At 40.6% G+C, this 20,675-nt stretch overlaps 1 protein-coding gene across 1 annotated transcript in view; it reads left to right on the top strand.

Moving 5' to 3' along the window:
* CASQ2 (calsequestrin 2) overlaps positions 1-20,675 on the top strand; it is an 87,901-nt gene that overhangs the window by 41,368 nt on the left and 25,858 nt on the right. Inside the window, exons 4-6 of the mRNA XM_070938355.1 lie at positions 9,358-9,458; positions 10,160-10,271; positions 12,044-12,117. Coding sequence (XP_070794456.1) covers positions 9,358-9,458; positions 10,160-10,271; positions 12,044-12,117 — 287 coding nt within the window. The remainder of the gene's footprint in view (positions 1-9,357; positions 9,459-10,159; positions 10,272-12,043; positions 12,118-20,675) is intronic.

The raw sequence follows: 20,675 nt of genomic DNA, 5'->3' as shown, positions 1-20,675 counted from the left end.
TGGTGCTTCTGGGATGAGGGGAGTCGGGAAGCATCTGGGTCCAACTCAGCTGGTCACTCTTCCTCTCACCTTGGCTTTCCTCCCTCCCCCCTGCTCGCTCATGCACAGCCTCGGTGAGGGAGCCCGGGCATGGGAGGGGCGCTGTGGAAAGAGGTAGAGTGGGCGGGCGTGTCAAACCTGAGGCATCGGGATCCCAGCAGAACCCATGGATGCTGCCACACAAGTGCCCCAAAGAGAGAGGAGAAAGACATGGATGGCCCTAGCCCCAGAGGTGGAATCAGTGGGTCTGGATTAGGAGAATGAGCATTCTCCTCAAACTTCAGAATTGAGAGTAGCCAGCAATGCAGAAGGACCGGTGAGAATTCTCCCTTCTGCCACATCATCGGTCTCTGGGCAGTCTCTCCCTTGGCTTCACCCACTGGAGGAGAGAGTTTGGTGCAGAGAGAGAAGCAGAGAAAGTGGGAGGGGGATCCCTTCAGTCTTTTGGGCGGGTGCAGCTTGAAGGGAGGGTTCATGGCAGTCCTGGAGGAGAGTGTGGACTTCTTTTTGCCTCCCCCCTGGATCCTACCTGGAGATGGGAGCTGCAATGAATGAACAAAGTTGAGGCCTAGCCCCACAGCCCATGAGAACTTGGGGGGGTCTCTGAGTCGGCTGACTGGGGAATCCTTCTGCACCTTCACACACACACACAAATCTCGATGGGAGTGCCCCTCCCCCAATCACATGGGGTCACTGTCCTGCCCGCCCCTCCCAAAAGCTTCTGCCTTTTGAGCCCTTCCTGGCAAAAGGGCTGCCGGAGGGCAGGTTTTGCCCAGCGCTGTGGGGTTTTCTGACTCACCACAAATAGCAGGTTGGGTTTCATTCAAGCAATGCTGTTGTGGATTTCAATGGGGGGCAAATCAGAGGGGAGGAAGCAGTAATCCCTTCCTTCTTTCCTCCCTCCCTCCCTCCCTCCCTCCAACCATCCCAGAGACAATCCTTGGGATACTCAGACTATGAAAAACTAGATTTTCTCCTGAGGAATATTTGAAAAAGAGCCTTTCCTGGATTTAGCTGCAGTCCTTTGACCTCCGAGCTCCTCCCCACAGAGGAGCTGCTGCATCCTCTGTGGGATGCCTGGGCAGTGGGGCTGACCTTCCCCTCCCATCACCCAAGAGGCCTTACCTCTGGAGTAGCCCAGGCTGCACCTACAAATCAAATAGTTTCTAAGCACAGTTTCTAAGTGGTGTTATTCAGAAATAAGTTATCTGCACAGATAAAACACCTTACCCAAGAAAACTCGGGAATTTATTTTTTATTCCCAGTCATGTGTATTTAGAATTGCAAGTTAAATATGTCTACAATCAGACTGAGATTGATACATTCAGGAAATGCTATCTTAGGTCACAGGTAATAATTCATAAAATATTGAGAAGGAATCTATGTGTGTGTGAGTAAATAGGATTATTTGAAATACTATGTCTTCAGTGGAAATATTCAAATAAATACTGTATCCTCAAGGAAGAAGAACTGATTTAGTTTTAAAATTCATACATGATGGTCTCTCTCCCACCTTCAATTTCCTATCTATAAAATGGGACCAGTATCTGTATTTCACAAGGTGATGGGAATGCAGGTAATGGGAATGCAGACTCTCCACACTTGTGCACAAACATACGTCTGAGAAAATGCTAAGTATCCTTAAATTTTGAGCTCTTTTTTTCTGAGCTAGTCAAGATCTGTGTTCACCTGAATGCAGGACGCATTTTGGTTTGGAGAACAGTATCACCTCTATGTCCCAAAGGTGCTTTTTCAAGTGGCAACTGGACTTTCTGGTTTTTCTTTGAAGACATTTTGCTTCTTGAATGAGAAGCAAAGTATCTTCAAAGAAAAACCAGAAAGTCCAGATGCCTCTTGAAAAATCACCTTTGGGACAACCATGATCTGGATGGCTGAGAATCTCCATAGATATCACCTCTATGAGAAATTTTTAGGATTAGAGATTCTAATTAGAAATATCTTCATACTGACAGCAAGTTATTACATAGGTACTGTGAAGAAAGTATACATTTTCTTCATCTTCAGTAGCAATATTTAAAACATTCATATTCAAAATGCTAGGGATTTAAGTTTGTTTTGTGGTGGTCATTTGCTTAACAAAATCCCCCCTCTCCAAATCCTTTGACCTGAATGGGTTTTCAGGCTGCTTTACAAATTGGTTCTTCCTCATTGAAAATAAGGATACTGGGTGCTATTTTAGCAGGCCCAGAGTGTTAAGGTCATTTCCCGTGCCAAACCCAGTATATTACTTCACAAAGAGAGAGGTGGAAGTGTCCTGCCTCACTTTGGCCACACTCAAATACAAGCATTTTCCGTTCAAGTTAACAAGCACTTTGAAGCAGCATCAGTGATGAAGTGACTGGACTGGGAACAACTACTTAAGTTGCACATAAAGAAAAGAAACGATCCTATTTTTCTATTTGAAGATGGCAGAAATTTACTCAGGATTGAAATTTGGATGCAGATCAAATACACATCTTTGCCAAAAAGGCCACCACAATTTAAAAAGCAGAATACAGTAGAGGTCACCAACTGGTGGTCTGCAGCGCACCCAGGTGGAGGAGCTGCTCTGGGATGACCAATGGGCCAGTCCTGTGACCAGAGCTCTGGAATATGGGACCGGCCAGGCAGCTTGTGGTGGGGCTGGAAATCTCTGCTGTAGAGGGAAGTACGTGCAACTTGCAACTTTGCAGCTGGTGAAGGTGCAAAGAGTAGGGCAGCCCTCGCCGGCCAGAATGAGGTAATGGTGCTGTTGCAGAAATTGGGGGGGTGGCGGCGCAGGCAGGCCAAAGCAATGGATGTCGGCAACCCATAGGTCTTTTGTTCCCCTGCTGTGGCTTCCTGTTGGATGGTCCCATCACTGTCTGTCCCCGCCCCACGCCCTCCCAGTCCCTGAGAAGGGAAGGGCGGGGGATGGAGATTTGCTCCATATTTCAGAGCAGGAGCGAAGCTTCATCTTGTGCTGCTCTCACAGGTGTTTTTTCCAGACTTTGTTGGTGCTGCACGCACCTTGGTTGCACCAGAGAATCAGAATAGAGAGAAAGAGAGAGGGGAGAGAGAGGAGACAGGGGAGAGAGAGGGGAGAGAGAGAGAGAGAAAGGGAGGGGAGAGAGGGGAGAGAAAGAGAGAGAAAGAGGGGATGGGAGAGATGAGAGAGAAAGAGAGGGGAGAGAGAGAGAGTTGAGAGAGAAAGAGGTGGGAGAGATGAGAGAGAGAAAGAGAGAAAGAGAGAGAGATGAGAGAGAGAGAGAGAGAGAGATGAGAGAGAAAGATACTGAGAGAGAGAAAGAGAGAGATGAGAGATCCCGATGTTTTGTTTTCTGTAGGAAATGGGTCCAAATGGCTCTTTGAATGTCTAATGTTGCATAAACAGGCAGCCAAGCTAAGTGCCTGAAGGACCCCATCCCATCACTGGGAGTCCAGGTGCTTCAGCGAGCGGTGCGCTAGATTCATATTAGTGGTCTGCGGGATTTAAAATTATGAACTTAGTGGTCCCTGAGGAATGAAAGGTTGATGACACCTGGAATACTGTATATGTGTAGTGTGCGCAAAAGGATTTTCTATCATACTATTATCTACTTGTTCTGTTTCTCTTGTGTATTTTTGTTTTTTCAGCGGTTTGATTATTGCCTGCAATGTATATGTCACATATAAATGCCTAACACATAACGTATGTGACTAACAGCATGGTAAAGTAAGAGTTAACACAAACCACCCCCACTTGCCTTCTCCCCTTAACCCCTCCTTACCTTGACTCCGCCTCCTAGGTATATAAGGAGCTGCCTCGAAGTCCAGCTGTAGTTCCAGTAGATCACCTATGAATAGAATAAGATGTTCTGAATAAATAATTAATGTTAAAAATTAAATATGGTCTATGCCAGTTATTGGGTTAGATCCTCGAATTAAAGTAACAGTTTAGTCTTTATTTAAAAAGCTTAAACAACGTTCAGATTCCATCTTAACTCCCCCTCCACATTACTAGCCCAACCTTAACAAAAAATTAGCATAAGGGAGTTCACAAAAAGCTTATAAATATTTGCCAAACCAGTCTCTCTTTCGTCCTTGATGAGCACTTGCTCTCTCGGAGTTCCGGTCTTCCATTCAATTGCATTCAATTCCCTTCCCCCGCGAATTTAATGCCATTTTAGGTAAAAGATTCTAAATTGTTCTTATACTGCTTCTGTTTAGTTTCGCCTGGATTAAAATACAGATTTTGTTCTATTCTCAGAACAACATGGGCATAAAGGTAGGTGAGGCAGGAAACAGTTAACAATCTTTATTGAATAACAAGGAACAATCAACAACTGTCTCGCTCAGTGCTAACTATCGAGAGCGAGCGTGCCTGCGCTGACAGCTTCCTATTTAAAGAGCTGTCAGCGGTTCAACCAATCCGAGGACTCTGTTCTCCCACCAGCCGCATGCCGGCTGGCGGACCAATCAGCTGTGCCTCTTTATTGAGTGCCTGACAACAGGACATAACACTCCTTCCTTCTTGGATCGTGCATGCGTAATCGGCCAAGTACGCCGGGCGTCTCCAGGTTCTTTCTGACCTGCGCAATACAATGCCTCCCATCAAAGGAGGCGGATCCTGTGTAGTCGCTTTGGAAATTCCTGGAGATTGCTCGGACTGCTCGGACCTTGCAATCGGTGGCTGCTGGGGTGAAGGCGATTGGAACACAGGAGGTAAGTCCGCGGTCTGCTCGTTGTTGGGTCGGTTGCTTTCTGCTCCCTCTCTTCTGCTAGACAAGGTAGGCGTTAGAGGAAGAGTGGACTCTTGTGACATCAAACGGCGGCGTCTCAATTGATCCACATGTCGCTTCCATATTCACCCATCATCCAGCTGTACTCGATACGAATGGGGCCCTGTCACCTCGACTATGTGACCAGCCATCCACCTTGGGTCTCCCCCGTAATTGTGGGCGTACACCCGTTCCCCTTCCTGAAAGGTATGGGTTCCCCCGAAGAGTCAGGGGGCTTTTCCGGCGAGTATTCTGGATGTAAACGATCTAGATCAGTACGTAATTGGCGGCCCATTAATAGCTCTGCCGGACTACGGTTGGTTGTCGGGCAGGGCGTAGTGTGCTGTGCCAATAGGTAGGTGGCCAGTTTGGAATGCCAGTCCCCTGGGCCAAACTTAGTGAGTGCTTCCTTGACTGAGCAGACTGTCCGTTCAGCAAGGCCATTCCCCGCCGGCCGATACGGGGCCACAAATGCATGGCGAATGCTATGGCGTGCCAGATAAGTTTGGAACGGTGCTGACGTAAGTTGTGGACCATTGTCAGAAACTATTACGTCCGGCAACCCATGAGTTGCAAAAATCCTGCGCAAGCTTTTCACAACAGTCTCCGCCGTAGTTGACAGCATGGATACAACTTCAACCCACTTGGAATATGCATCAACAAGGACCATAAAGGTGTGTCCTTGGAAGGGGCCGGCAAAATCTACATGTATACGAGACCAGGGGGCTTTAGGGGTCTCCCATTCCCTAACCGGTGCTGCTGGTGGGGCTGGCATGTTGTCCTGGCATTGATGACATCCTGATACCCAGTCAATAATTGCGGCGTCAAGATTGGGCCACCATAAATAACTGCGGCCCAGGGCCTTCATTCTAGCTATTCCTGGATGTCCCTCATGCAAGGATTGGAGGACCTTGCTTTGCAGTTCGGGCGGAATGATGACCCGGGAGCCCCACAGTAAACAGCCCCTTAAGATAGATATCTCATGTTGTCTTAGCTTATACGGTTGGAATTCTGTAGCCACCTTTCCTTGGGGCCACCCCCTTCTAACCCAGTCTAACACTTGGCGCAGGATCCTGTCAGTTGCCAAATACCTGGCCACGTCTGATGCGGACACAGGAGACAGTTGGTCATCAATTAGGAGAATTGCCGACGCCGGAGCAGGGTCTTCAACCTGCGCTGGAAGGGGGCAACGGCTGAGTGCGTCGGAATGCCCCATGGCTTTGCCGGGGCAATACGATAACTTGTACGTATAAGTGGCCAAAAAAACTGCCCATCTCGTCATTCTCGGGGACATTATGAGAGGAGTTTGTCGGTCCCCTGCTAGTATGCCCAATAGCGGCTTGTGATCCGTAATTAGTTCAAACGGGCGTCCATATAAATAATCGTGAAATTTCTTCACGCCGGCTACAGCTGCTAGGGCCTCTTTGTCTATCTGCCCGTAATTCCGCTCAGCTGCGGATAGAGTTCTGGAGAAATAAGCGATGGGCGCTTCGCTTCCATTAGACAGACGATGGCTGAGGACAGCCCCGACACCATACGGTGAAGTGTCACAAGCCAGTGTTAGTGGAAGATCGCTGTTGTATTGCATTAAGACGCTGGATGATGTAAGCAGATCTTTGACAGCTTGGAACGCGGCAGCCTCCTTATGTTCCCATTTCCACGGTGTCCGATTATCCAAAAGGCAGTGGAGAGGTTCTGCAATGGTAGCTTTGTGGGGTAAAAACATGTTGTAGAAGTTCAGAATACCTAGAAAGGCTTGTAGGTCAGTCTTATTAGCCGGCACAGGGGCCTTTTGTATGGCCAGAACTTTTGAAGGTGTTGGGTGTATGCCTGCGGCATCGATACGGTACCCTAGAAATTCAACTTGATCCACTCCCAGTTTGCATTTTTCCAGTTTAAGCTTAAGACCGTTTTGTCGGAAACGAGTAAAAACGATGCGAAGTCGGCGAGCAAGTTCAGTTTCGGAGTTGGCTGACACGAATATGTCGTCAAAATAGGGGATCACCCCCGGCACGCCATGCAAAAGTCTTTCCATGAGGCTTTGGAAAATGCCGGGAGCGACGCAAACCCCAAATTGCAGGCGGCGACATTTGAAAGCGCCCCTATGAGTAACAATTGTCTGTGCCTCTGCTGTTAAGTCGTCCACTTCCAGTTGTTGGTAAGCTTGTGCCATGTCAAGCTTAGCGAAAATGGTGCCTCTGCCCAAGGAGTGTAGGAGGTGTTGGACTACTGGAACAGGATAGGGGTGCGCCTGTAATGCTCTGTTCAGCGTCGCCTTGTAGTCAGCACATATTCTAATGGTGCCATCAGATTTGATAGGAATGACGATGGGAGTCTCCCATTTAGCATGATCTACAGGTTCTAATATTTTTTGAGCCAGAAGTCTATCAATCTCCCTATCCACTTTGGGGCGAAGGGCAAGAGGAACCCTTCGCGGCTTAAGCCTTATAGGAGCAACAGAGGGATCCAGATTGAAAGAGATTGGTGTTCCCTTATATCTGCCAAGGTCACTATTGAACACATCAGAGAACTCCTTAAGGAGGTCTGAGAATCTGTCTGATGCAGTGGTATGGATGCCGGTTATAGCCAACCCTAGGGCATCAAACCATTCTAATCCCAGTAGGCTGGGAAGGGACCCATTGACCACAATAATTTTAAGACGGCCACAGAAGTTCTTGTAGCTTACCCTAAACCATCCACAGCCCACTAAGGGAATAGAATTTCCCTGGTAATCTCGTAGTCTGAGCCTACAGGGAACCAATCTGTTTCTTACCAGTGAGGGCACTAACCCCTTAAGTGTTTTCCAAGAGATAATTGACACAGATGATCCTGTGTCAATTTCCATTTTACAAGGTTTGCCCTCTATTAATACAGAGATGAACAATTTCCTCCTTAAACTATCGCTGGCCTGATCTATGACCACCTCAGGCTGGCCCCGCCCAATAGCGAAACAGTCTTCTTCTATTCTTTCGGTCCTAATTCTGGGTTTATAATCATGTGTAGGCTTCATAGGGTTGTTGTTTGCTGGTTGAGCGGCTCGACAAACCCTGGCTAAATGCCCTTTTTTCCCGCAGCGTCTGCACTCAACGTTCCTAAATCTGCATGTGGATCAGTGATGATTTCCACCGCAACCCACACATGGGGTCAGGGTTTTTTTTCCCTCCTTATCCCCATGTCTCTTAAAGGATGTTTTAAGGCGACTTAGGTCATCCTCCTCTTCAGATAATTGGTCAGCCTCTGCCTCCTCTTGATTAACTACAGAGGTTTTCGCTGCTGCCCCTGGGCTAAAAGGTTTCCTAATCTCAGACGCTGACTGAGCCGACAATTCTGAGGCGCGAGCCTCATCAATTGCAGTTTGCAGGGTGATATCAGTTTTAGCAAGCAAACGGCACTGTAACTTGATATCCCGAACTCCACAAATCAACTGATCTAAGAGAAGCTCTTCAAGCTCCTTAAATTCACAGTACAATGCGGCAGCTCTTAATGCAGCCACGTATTGGCTAATGGATTCCCCTTCTAATTGGTATCTATGCCTAAATGCGTAACGCCTAGAAACTCGAGAGGGTAGAGGGGCGTAATGGCCCTTTAAATTACTTAAGAGAGTCTCCCATGGCACATCCTGTACCTTCTGAGGCGCCAATAGAGCTCCGGCTGTCTCGAACATTTCGCGGCCACAAACGCTAAGGAACACAGCCAGCTTCCTATCTCCTGGAATCTCCCTGTAATCATTGGCGGATAGGAAACAAGCAAAACGGTCCATGAATGAATCCCATGTTTCTTCGGCTTGATTAAAGGGTGCAAATGTCGATAGTGTAGCCATATCCGCGGCTGCTGACAAGTTCTGAGGTGAATTCAATTACGCGACGTCTCAATGCCTTGGCTCAGCACTTTGAGGAGACTTCACTCTTCCTGCTGCCTCAAAATCCCATCCTCCGTCGCCAGTGTTCTATTCTCAGAACAACGTGGGCATAAAGGTAGGCGAGGCAGGAAACAGTTAACAATCTTTATTGAATAACAAGGAACAATCAACAACTGTCTCGCTCAGTGCTAACTATCGAGAGCGAGCGTGCCTGCGCTGACAGCTTCCTATTTAAAGAGCTGTCAGCGGTTCAACCAATCCGAGGACTCTGTTCTCCCGCCAGCCGCATGCCGGCTGGCGGACCAATCAGCTGTGCCTCTTTATTGAGTGCCTGACGACAGGACATAACAGATTTATCATTGCAGCAGGTACTAGTTTCGACTTCAACAAGCCTAAGAGTAAATATCTGACAAGCAAGGCGAGAAGTGGCTGGGAGGGGAGGGGCGAGGAGAGGCCAGGCAAGGCAAGGCACCCCTCGACATGAGCAATGTTAAGTTGGCCATGCCCATCCAGTCACATGACTACCCATCCACGCCTACCCAGCCGGTCATTAGAGCAGAGAACCAGTTGTTAAATTATTTGAATCCCACCACTGTTCAGAACCCATAGTGAGCGAAAATATTTAATTGTATCTTATGTAGGAAACGTGACTTGTGTTATCCTTCACTCACACTGCAGCACTGATCCATGTATTTATTTGCATTTTTGTCTTTTTTCTAGGTTTGGATGAAGAAGGAAGCCTATATATCTTTAAGGAGGATCATGTAATAGAGTTTGATGGGCAAATGTCAGCAGATGTTTTGGTTGAATTCCTATTGGATGTAAGTTCATCCTGTTTTCCAGTAGAAATAATATATTATCATTAATGCTAGTTACAGAGATGTTCTTTTGCCAAGGAACACAAATAATATAGTGGAATGCAAATCATCTATTTTAAGTTAAAGAAACAAACATTATTTCCATTCAAAACTAATGGTATCTATTATAAAGAATAATTGTCAAAATACTACTTTTAGATGGGCCCAAACTAATAATAATAAATAAATTATTCTCAATAAATTCCTGAGGAAGATCAAACTCAGCCACTCGATTTCACATGTTTAAAACAGAAGTTCTAGTATTTCAATTTTTCAAGGATTCAGTATTTCAAGGGTTGTCCATTCCAGTACAGTCTATTTTTATAGATCCCCAAATTGATAGTCAAGCCCACTTTTTAAATGGCATAATACCTTGTGGCATAAATTACATCCTCTTTAAAGCATACAAAAATGTTGTGGGGCAACTTAGTCACAGGTGGATTTATCTGTGAATATATAGGGTAAGTGTACAAGCTAACTGAGCCACTGACCCACATTATGCTGTGATAGTGAGTTTTTTAAAGTTTCTGTTCATGTTCTCTTTGGTGACAAACAATAATGTGACATAGACACTGAGACTACAACTTTCCTTGGATTCAGCATGAAGTTTTCCATCATTGCCTTTGTGTTAAGTTGTTCCTGTCAAAATTCTTTCTTCCTGACAGCTGATGGAAGATCCTGTAGAAATCATTAACAACAAACTGGAAGTTCAAGCCTTTGATCACATGGAGGAAGAGATCAAACTTATTGGCTACTTCAAAGGAGAAGATTCAGAACGTGCGTTCTAAGTCATGATGAAATCTGAAGGGAGCTGGAAAGCAATATTATTTTTTTCCTTTGGTTGAAATGAATTGATATGTTTCTTAAAACATTTATACATACTTTACAGCATGCACTGTGTGTAGCCCTGCGTAGAATAGTACAGATGTTCAAAGTAGGTATATATTTTCTGTCCTTGCCCAATCCTCAACACACTCATCCAAGGTTTGAACAGCTCCTTACATTACAAGGCAATGAGCTCTGTTACATCTACAGCTAGTCCTCAATTTACAACAATTCATTTAATGACTGTTCAAAGTTACAATGACAAAAATGTGACTTATGCCCATTTTTCACAGTTTACGACCTTTGCAGCATCCCCATGATCATGTGATCAAAGTTCAGATACTTGGCATCTGGTTCATATTTATGAAGGTTACACAATTTTTGGCTCAATTGTGGTAGTAAGTCGAGGACTACCTGTACTCCAATGTATTTGGGTCTCTGAGACTATGATTCTGAATACACTAAATTAGAAATGAGGTACTTTCTGTGTGGCAATATTAAAAAAACAAACAAACTGAAGTGTGATTCTCTCCACTAGATTGGAAATGCAGTACAAGTAAATAAAAATTGGAACCCAAAGCAGAATGACTCAGGGACCAGAGGGAATTGGGCATGCAACCACTAGATAAAAGATACTGATTAGGAACTTTGGAGAATAAGTCAACCCCCACTTCTCATTGGCAGCCTCCTATGTATCAGAAGACAACTATCATGTCACCCCTAATTCTTCTCTTCATTAGGCTAGAGTGACATACATAGTTCCCTTAGCTGTTCCTAGTGGAATTTATCCTGCAGTCCCTTATCATCTTAGTTGCTCTTCTCTGCACTTTTTCCCCTGGTCTCAGCATCTTTCTTGTATCATCGTGACCAGTATTTCAAGTGTGGCCTCACTAGTGCAGTATAACTTCATTCAATAAAATCCTTGAACTAAGAGATTAGTCATAGAAATTTATAGCAGAGAACATATAATGATATTACTGTAATTTATTTTTCCTACCTTTTATTTAAATTTAGAATGCTTTTTCACCACATAAAGTATGTGTATGAGATTAAGACACCAGGTTCGAAACCAGGAGACCATGAGTTCTAGTCCCATCTTAGTCATGAAAGCCAGCTGGGTGACTTGGGCCAGTCTCTCTCTTTCAACCCAACTCATCTCATAGGGCTATTGTAGAGAAAATAGGACATGGAAGATGTGTTGGATACGTTTGCTGCCTTAGGTTATTTGTAAAAATAATAAAGGCGAGATGCAAATAAATAAATAAATTTAGTATCCTAACTTGAGCCACTATAGTCCTGATGTATGAAAAATTATCCCAAAGTTTATTTATTTATTTGTTGGTTCGATTTAGATGCCCCCTTTCTCCGGAGACTCAGGGCGGCTTACAATGCGTTAAGCAATAGCCTTCATACTTTTGTATATACCTGCTTAGTAGGGCTTTCGCCCCCCCTCAAAGCGGTGTTCTTTTTTATACAAAGTCAGTTTATTGCCCCCACAAACCAGGTCCTCATTAAGTTTCATTAATTATTCACCCAAATGTTTTTCTGAGGTTTGTATTGCTTATAGTAAGCCATTTTTATATAATTTACCTGTACATAATATTTTTAACAATATTTCACAATGAGTGATGGCTAGCATATGAGCTACAGTGATACAAAATATTGTATTGATCTTAATTTAAACAAATAAAATGTGATTCTTTTTTCTTTTTCCTCCTTCTCAGATTACAAAGCATTTGAAGAGGCAGCTGAACACTTCCAGCCTTATGTCAGGTTCTTTGCCACATTTGACAAAGGGGTAAGGACATAAAGATTCCCATGCTGATCTGGTGATTGAGAAAGTGGTAATCTTTTTTTTAAAGTTTTTTTTTATTTTTTACACAAACACACATACAAACATACAATGTATTTTTTCTGAACAGAATATTTGGCCAATTCACAAATTTAAACAGTTTTTAGTCATTTCAACTAAATTTACAATTTCTATACTTCCTTTTTGCCATGATATTTATTTTCATCTATTTTTTTAAAACCAATATTACCCTTCATTCTCATCTCTGATCTTAACCAAATTCAATTTTTCCCTTCTATTCTATGTTGTACACCTTCCCATTGTCATCTATTTTTATATCCATCATCAAATTAATTAATTATGTGGTGTTACAATTGTTCATTTCTTATAGGAATAATAAACCCACTTATTTTATAACATTCATTTCCTTAGGTAATACAATCCAACATTTTAGTATAAATCAGTTAGTTATAGAACTATCTTTTTTCTTTGTATATTCAAAAATATAGACATGGATATTCCAATTATTTCCATTTTCATGCAATCCAACTTCTTATAAATCAATTAATTATGTAACCATCTTTTCTTTTACATGATAATAATAAACCAAATAGTTTCCCCATATGTTCCTCCAAACCACAACTTAATCATTTCTGCTGTCACCACAATATGCAATTAAAAATATTTCAATTATTACAATTTCCCTAGTTAAATTTTAATATGTTCTAGCTGTTATCCTCTAATCATATAGCTTTCCCCATATATTGCTCAAAACCACAACTTAATCATTTCTACTTTCACCACCATATACCATTAAAGGTATTTCAATTGTTACAGTTTAAACTTATTCATATTTCTAAAAATTTATCATTATCTAAGTTTCAAAAATGCAAATAAAAATATTCTAATTATTATTCAATTCATTTTTACAGTCATATGATTTTCCATTATTTCTTACTACAATTCATATTTCAATTCTAAGTATATATAGCATATTCCTCTTTCATTTCTTTCTCCTTTTCTCCCTTTTCATTTTAATTTTTGCCTTTTTCTTTCCCCTTTTTTTCTTTTGAGCTTTAAAATCAAGGGTGAAATGCTCCTGGTTCGGACTGGATTGCTCGATCCGGTAGCAATGGTGGCGGGTGGTTCGGAGAACCGGTAGCAAAAATCCCTACACCCCCCCCCCCCCCCCAATGCCCAGCTGAGCCGCACAATCATCAGAGGCTTTTTTTTAAAGTTTTTTTTTAAGTTTTTTATTTTAAACACATTAAAAACACATTAAAAATCAAACATATACATACAACAAAAAGTAACACAAAAAAGAAAAATATCACTTTTCTTTCAGCTATACACAGCGTCTGCTCTTTCTATACATCAATATTTAAGTATATACTTATTTGACGTTCATTTTCTACTTTATATCATTTCTTCTTTACTAACAAAGGATCATACACATTTTCCCCCTCCTTTCTTCATCATTTAACTTATTTCCTTATGTTTCAACCATTCATACCATCTACTCCAAACCTTATAATACTTTGATTCTTCTTTCCCCTTAATTTCTTTAGTTAATTTATCTAATTCTGCACATTGTAGAATTTTTTTAATTAAATCCTCTTCTGTTGGTAGTGTTTCCTTCTTCCAATATTGTGTGTATACAATACGTGCTGCAGTCAATATATGCAATATAAGGTACTGTATTTCTTTAGTATAGTTGTCTATTGAGATTCCTAACAGAAATTGTTCCGGTTTTCCCTCTATTGGGTTCTGAATTATTTCTACTATCCAAGTTTTGATTTTCTTCCAGAAGTTTTGTGCCATTGTACAGGTTCACCATTGATGATAGTATGTTCCATAGCCAGTCTTGCACTTCCAACATTTCGGGGAGTTGGTAGGGAACATTTTCGCAATTCTGGCCGGTGGGAGGTGCCATCTATAAAACATTTTCATCTGGTTTTCCTTGTATGCTGTCGCAATTGTTAGTTTCATGTTCGTTTTCCACATCCTCTCCCACTTCTCTAGTTCTATCACATGGGTAAAGTTTTGTGCCCATTTGATCATTGTGTCTTTCACCGTTTCCTCTTCCATTTTATATCGAATTAGAAACTTGTGTAGTCTACTTATTAGTTTTCAATCATTCCCTAGTATGATTTTATCTAATTCTGTTTCTTCTAGTCGGACTTGATCTAGTCGGACTTGATCTCTGTGTACTTTGAATTTATCTGCAGATATGTCCACCATTGCACTTCTCTTCCTAAGTCCAGTTCCAATTCATTTCTAGTTTTTAATATTCCTCTCTTAGTTATTATGTCTCTATACCTAATTAATTTTGTCCAGTCTACTAAATTTGGATATGTTAAAGTTTCCTCTGGGGAAATCCAAGACGGGATTTGTATATAATGCTGTTTTTTAATTTTATTCCAAATTATTAGTAAAGAATTCCTAATTGTGTGCCTTCTAAAGTATCCATAAATATTTTGTTTTCCTCCCCACAAATATGAGTGCCACCCTATAGTTAGATCATGTCCTTCTAATGTTACCAGCCTTTTATTTTCCAATTCCATCCACTCCTTTATCCAAACTAATCCTGCTGCTTGATAGTAGATCTCCCAATCTGGGAGGGCGGCTCCTCCTCTCTCTCTGGTATCTTGTAATACTTTTAACCTAATTCTAGGCTTCTTTCCTTGCCAAATAAATTTTGTAGTTAATCTATTTAATAAGTCGAAAAAATTTTCTCCCATTTTTATCGGAATAGTCTGGAAGAGGAATAAAATTTTGGGCAAGATATTCATTTTTATTACTGCCACTCTTCCCATCCATGAAATCTGCAACTTTGTCCAGTTTTCCAAATCTTTCCTAATTTGCTCAGTTAATTTATCATAGTTTTCTTTTTTAATTGAGGAACTTCTTGCCGTGAGCCAGATTCCCAAATATTTAATTTTTTTTTGTTGCTTGGATATTCATAATCCTTTCTAATTCTGTCTCCTGGTTTTTTGTAAGATTTTTAGTTTGTAATTTCGATTTATTCTTATTAATTTTTAACCCTGCTATTTCACCAAATTCTTCTATTTTTCTAATCAGTTTGGGGCCAGATTCTAAAGGTTCCTCAATTATAAAGACCATATCGTCTGCATATGCCTGGACTTTGTACTCCTCACTTTTAATTCTCAGGCCCTTTATTTCTTTATCTTCCCTAATTTTATTTAAAAGTGGCTCCAGTGCTAGAATAAAAAGAAGTGGGGAGAGTGGGCAGCCTTGTCTTACTCCTTTTGTTATTTCAAAGCCTTTTGTCATATCCTGATTAATCAATGCCTTTGCGGTCTGTGTTGAATAAATTTTCCCAATCATTTGTCCAAATTTTTGTCCATAGTCCAATTTCTGTATTAATTGTGTCATGAAGTTCCAGTTCAAATTGTCAAAGGCCTTTTGCGCATCAAGGAAAACCAGTGAAAATCGTTTCTCTGCATGTACCTCATAATACTCTAATATATCCACTATCATCCATGTATTATTTTTGATTTGCCATCCTGGGAGAAAACCACTTTGGTCCAAATGTATGTGTTTGTTCAGAATCACTTTTAGTCTATCCGCAATTATTGACATAAATAATTTATAATCGGAATTCAGTAGAGAGATAGGTCTGTAATTTTGTATTAGTTGTGGATCTGAATCCTCCTTATGAATCAATGTAATTAGAGCTTCTGACCAGGATTTGGGTGTTTTTGTCTCTTGCAATACTTCATTAAATATTTCTATCATAAGTTCTCCAGTCTGTTCTATCATATTTTTATATAGTTCTATCGGTAATCCATCTGGGCCTAGGGATTTATTATTATTTTTTGTTTTTTCATTGCCATTCCAAATTCGGTTTCGGAGATTGGTCTATTCAATGTCTCTTTCTGTTCCTCTGTCAGCTTGCAAACATTTATTTCCTCTATATATCTCTGTATTTCAGTTTCCTTTTTTTTTTCCTGAGTATACAGTTTGGAGAGGAAGTTATGTACTATTTTTTTTTCCCTTCTGTTTTGTAACATACTTCCCCTTCTTCATTCTTCAAGTATTGTATCATTCTTTTTTCTTTTTCTTTTTTCAGCTTAAAAGCTAGCCATCTACTTATTTTGTTTGCATGCTCAAAATGGTTTTGTTTCGCTGCCTTTATTTTCAGAGCAATTTCTTCCTGTGTAATCAAGTTTAATTTGTGTTTAATTATTCTCCATTCCTCTTTAAATTTCTTATTTTGCAGATCTTAATATAGTTTTTCCTCTATTTTTGGGAGTTCTTCCTGTAATTTATTTTGTTGATATCTTTTCTTTTTTTTTACTTTTAAAAGCATTTTTTCTACAACTTCTTCTGCTGAAAAAATGCTTTTAAAAGTTTAAAAAAAAGCCTGTGATGATTGCGTGGCTCAGCTGGGATCTCAGAGGCTTTTCAAAGCATTTTTTTCTGCAACCTCTTCCGAGGAAGAGGTGGTTTAAAAAATGCTTTGAAAAGCCTCTGCCGATCAGGCAACACAGCTGGGATCGTCAGAGCCTTTTCAAAGCATTTTTTTAACCACCTCTTCCCCGGAAGAGGTTGCAGAAAAAAATGCTTTAAAAGTCTCTCTGATGATCCCAGCTGAGTTGCCTGATCGTCAGAGAGACTTTTCAAAGCATTTTTTAAAATGATCAGGCAACTCAGCTGGGATGATCAGAGAGACTTTTAAAGCATTTTTTTCTGCAACCTCTTCAGCGGAAGAGGTGGTTAAAATAATGCTTTGAAAAGGCTCTGATGATCCCAGCTCTGTTCCTGATCGGCAGAGGCTTTTCAAAGCATTTTTTTGCATTTGCAGAAAAAATGCTTTGAAAAGTTAAAAAAAAAAAAAAGTTGGCCACGCCCACCCAGTCACATTACCCACCACCACCAAGCCATGCCCACAGAATCGGTAGTAACAAATTTTATATTTCACCCCTGTTTAAAATCTTGAACTCTCTTATTTTGCCCTATATTTCCCATCTCTTTTCTCTTTTTTTAATTTCCCCACTGTTTACCCCAATGTAATCATTCTGTATTTCAAAGTCCTGGACTCTTCTATTTTGCCCTGTATTTCCTGTTGCTTTCCACTCTTTTTCTCTCTTTTTTATCTTTTCACTGTTAATCCCAGTGTAATCATTTAAGTTTTTTATATTCTTTCTATTCCACCCTTCTTTCCTTCGTCTCTTTCCACCCTCTCTGTTTTTTCCATTGTTAATCCTAATGTAATCTCTAAAAACCTCCTTTTTATTGTTACTATCCACATATTCAATTAATTTTTCATAATTAATCTTGTTGTCTTTATCTTCCTCTTTATTTTCAGTCTCTGTGTCTTGCTTCTCCGTCTTTGTTTCCTTGTCAGCTTGAACATGCTCTATCTCAATTTTTGGGTCCTCAGGTTTCAATTCTCCATGTAACATTGTAATTGTTTCTCTTATTTCCATTTTCCATGACGAGTACATCATTTTCATCATTTTTCTAATTTCCTGCGCCATTTTATTCTTTCTGGGTTGGTATTATTCCAATTTTAAAAGTTTTGTTGTATTCCTTTTTTTTTTTTCAAAGTCAAGCTGCTTGCAGACAAAGAAATCCTCCCCAAAATCCTCCCCTTCTCACGGCTGTTATCATTAATAAAGTTCAAAATTTTCTAAAACAAAGGTTCCAAATTGCAATGCTCTTTTTTCTCCTGAAGGTATATCTTTGCAGTCCACAATTCCTATCAGTTGTCTGACAAAGTATCCATTTTGTTTCAATCCACGTTAACAATCTTTACTAGCTTCTCTTTTCTTCTTTTTAACTTTGAAAATGCCAAATCAGTTTTATAGTCCAGTCCGAATTAAACAGCACTTTTCTTCTCTCTCTTTTTTCTTTTCTTTAGACAGCATTTCTGTTACAGGGTTTATTGTCCACTTTCTCTTTTGTTTTTCTTAAAATTCAAAAAAAGGATCTATTTATTTTCTTTCCAATCCTTTAGCCAATTTTGGGGTTATTTCTTCTAGTTTTTAAAGTTTTCTAAATAATTTTATTCAAAAGTCAATTTTCTTTTCGGGTTTTTGTCCCTTTAAATTGCGCTTCAGACATCTCTTTTCTTCCCCCTATGCCCGTTAGCCGCTATTTTTACGCTGGGGTTTTTTCAGGTTTAAAAGTTTTTTTTATTGTTGCTTCGCCTGTGGGTTGGCTGTCACTCACCCAGCTTCAAAACTCCGTTCCAGTCACCACTCCTGCTCAATACTTAGCCCGGTTGCCCCAGCTTCTTGACAGCCGCAATGGCTGCCGCCTCTGCTGCCGAATCGGAGAGAGTTTCCTCTGACCTTCGAGGAACTTGCCTGTTCCTCTTGGTCTTCCGAGGTGCCTCTCCTTCGTCCCTGTCCCTATAGGACGGTTCCGGTCCGAAGACCCCTCGGCAGTGGTTTGTCAGTCCGGGTTTTCACGGAGCTCATTGGAGCCTGCTAATTCCCTGACTGTCTCACCGCAACGCTTCCGGTCGAATCTAGAAAGTGGTAATCTTGAAGCTCTAAGTGCATTTTATGATTCTGATTATTTGGAATTATTCAGTCAGCCTTATAGCTAGAATAAGGTACTGTTTGGGTTATTTTGGTAGATGGACTATGTCAGAAATTGAATTATGGTGAGGAGAAAGAACATGACCATTCTGGTTCTGTTGGACCTCTTGGCATGTTTTGTATGTGTCCTTTTCTGTTCTCAGATTTTCATTAAGGTTTTGTGCAGTCATACTGACTTTGCCTTAACTCCAAGGGTTGTGTTTGACTATAACTTCAGCTATACATGATCACTTCCCCAAATCTGCTTCCTACTAATTAAGTCAAGACTAGCTGGTTCTCTTCTGCCATCCCTCCATTGTCTACAGGAGAAAATTGTCAGCATGACAGGTCAGAAAGATCATGCTTGCAAGAGTTGTCTTCTAATTAATGTTAAGCCAATTAATGTCCCCCATAAGTTTGACTTTATTTTTATCCCAAATAACTCAAAGCAGCAAACATACCCAATGCATATTCTTCCTGCTATTTTCCCTAGTACAACTTTGTCTGGTGGGCTGAGTCGAGAGTGACTGGGCCAAAGTCACTTGCTGGCTTTCATGCCTTAAGATCAGACTAGAATTCACAATCTACTGGCTTCTACTCTGGTGCCTTAACCACTAAACAAAACTGGATCGCCTTCACTTTATTTTGGAAGATATAGTGCATGTCTTCTCTTTGGTTCAGCAGCAGTAGTAAATAACAACAATGATACTCTTTTCATTTATTTCTTTATTTTGTGCAGCATTGTTAAGTTAATTTGTTTGGATTTTTGAGCAAGAAAAGGTATTTTTAACATATAACGTAATCCCTCATTTTCTGTGTCTTCTGTTCTTTTTGCACAGTTAGTATATTTCATCTACTATAATCCTGCTGTGGGATCACCTTTCCAGGTCTCTATTAGATCTATTTATAATATTTGCTTTCTGTCCTAAAAGCATAAGTTCATAACATTTACGTACCATATTCTGAATATGAATGTATAGACAATTGAAGGCCATTAAATTATGAGCCAATATTCTAACCTTTTTTTTATTTCAGAGAGCCTATTTCAACAATATTTTCAGTTTCTACAACACATATGTTCTTGATTCATGATTCTCATTTTAGTGAAGGAAAATTCCAAAATGTCCTTTATAAAAGAGCCTTGATAGTACAGTGGTCTACGTACCCTGTTATTAACACAGCTGCCTGCAATTTACTGCTGGTTCGAATCTCTCCAAGGCTCAAGGTTAACTCAGCCTTCCATCCTTTCTAAGGTGGGTGAAATGAGGACCCAGTTTGTGGGGGCAATAAGCTGACTTTGTATAAATATATAAAAGTATGAAGGCTATTGCTTAACGCACTGTAAGCCGCCCTGAGTCTCCGGAGAAGGGCGGCATAGAAATCAAATTAAAAAAAAAAACAAAAAACGATTGGTTATGCCCCTTGCAAGTCAAATACAGAAGAATCCTTAAGTTCTGGGTTATTATATAGGCTGTTTTATATAGTAGAAATATTACACCTCTTTTAGTGGACTCCTCAGGATGTAGAGATTATTTTTACGAATACATTACTATTGTTGGCTGATCAATATGACTGTACAGTGGTGCTGGTCTAAAAACCAAGAGACTGTGAGTTTTAGTTCCACCTTAGGCATGAAAGCTACTCTAGCTGGGTGACCTTGGGCCAGTCATTCTCTTTCAGCCCAACCTACCTTATAAGTATTATGTGTTTTTGTTGTGGGGAAAATTGAAGAAAAGTATATTATGTATGTTCACCAGCGAGCTTATTTAATGCAGTTAAGCTGCTATTGTAGCATCATGCCTTTAGAAATACTATTTGTAGTGTCATAACATATGAAGTTTCATAAAAAATATAAAAAATCTTGTGCTTTTTTGTTGATAAGATAAAAATTATATACTGAGCATTATATGCGAGTGCAACTATACTTTTGCTTTCTAACTTTCAAAACAGCTTTGCTGATGACATGGAGTTTAAACTGAAAAATCAGATGGAATACTTTTAACGTTTGAAAAA

Source organism: Pituophis catenifer, unplaced genomic scaffold, assembly GCF_029215685.1.
Source record: "Pituophis catenifer annectens isolate HBS135680 unplaced genomic scaffold, rPitCat1.0.hap2 SCAF_2, whole genome shotgun sequence".
NCBI lineage: Eukaryota > Metazoa > Chordata > Lepidosauria > Squamata > Colubridae > Pituophis > Pituophis catenifer.
The sequence above is the reverse complement of the archived record's forward strand: the minus strand, read 5'-3'. Positions and strand labels throughout refer to the sequence as shown.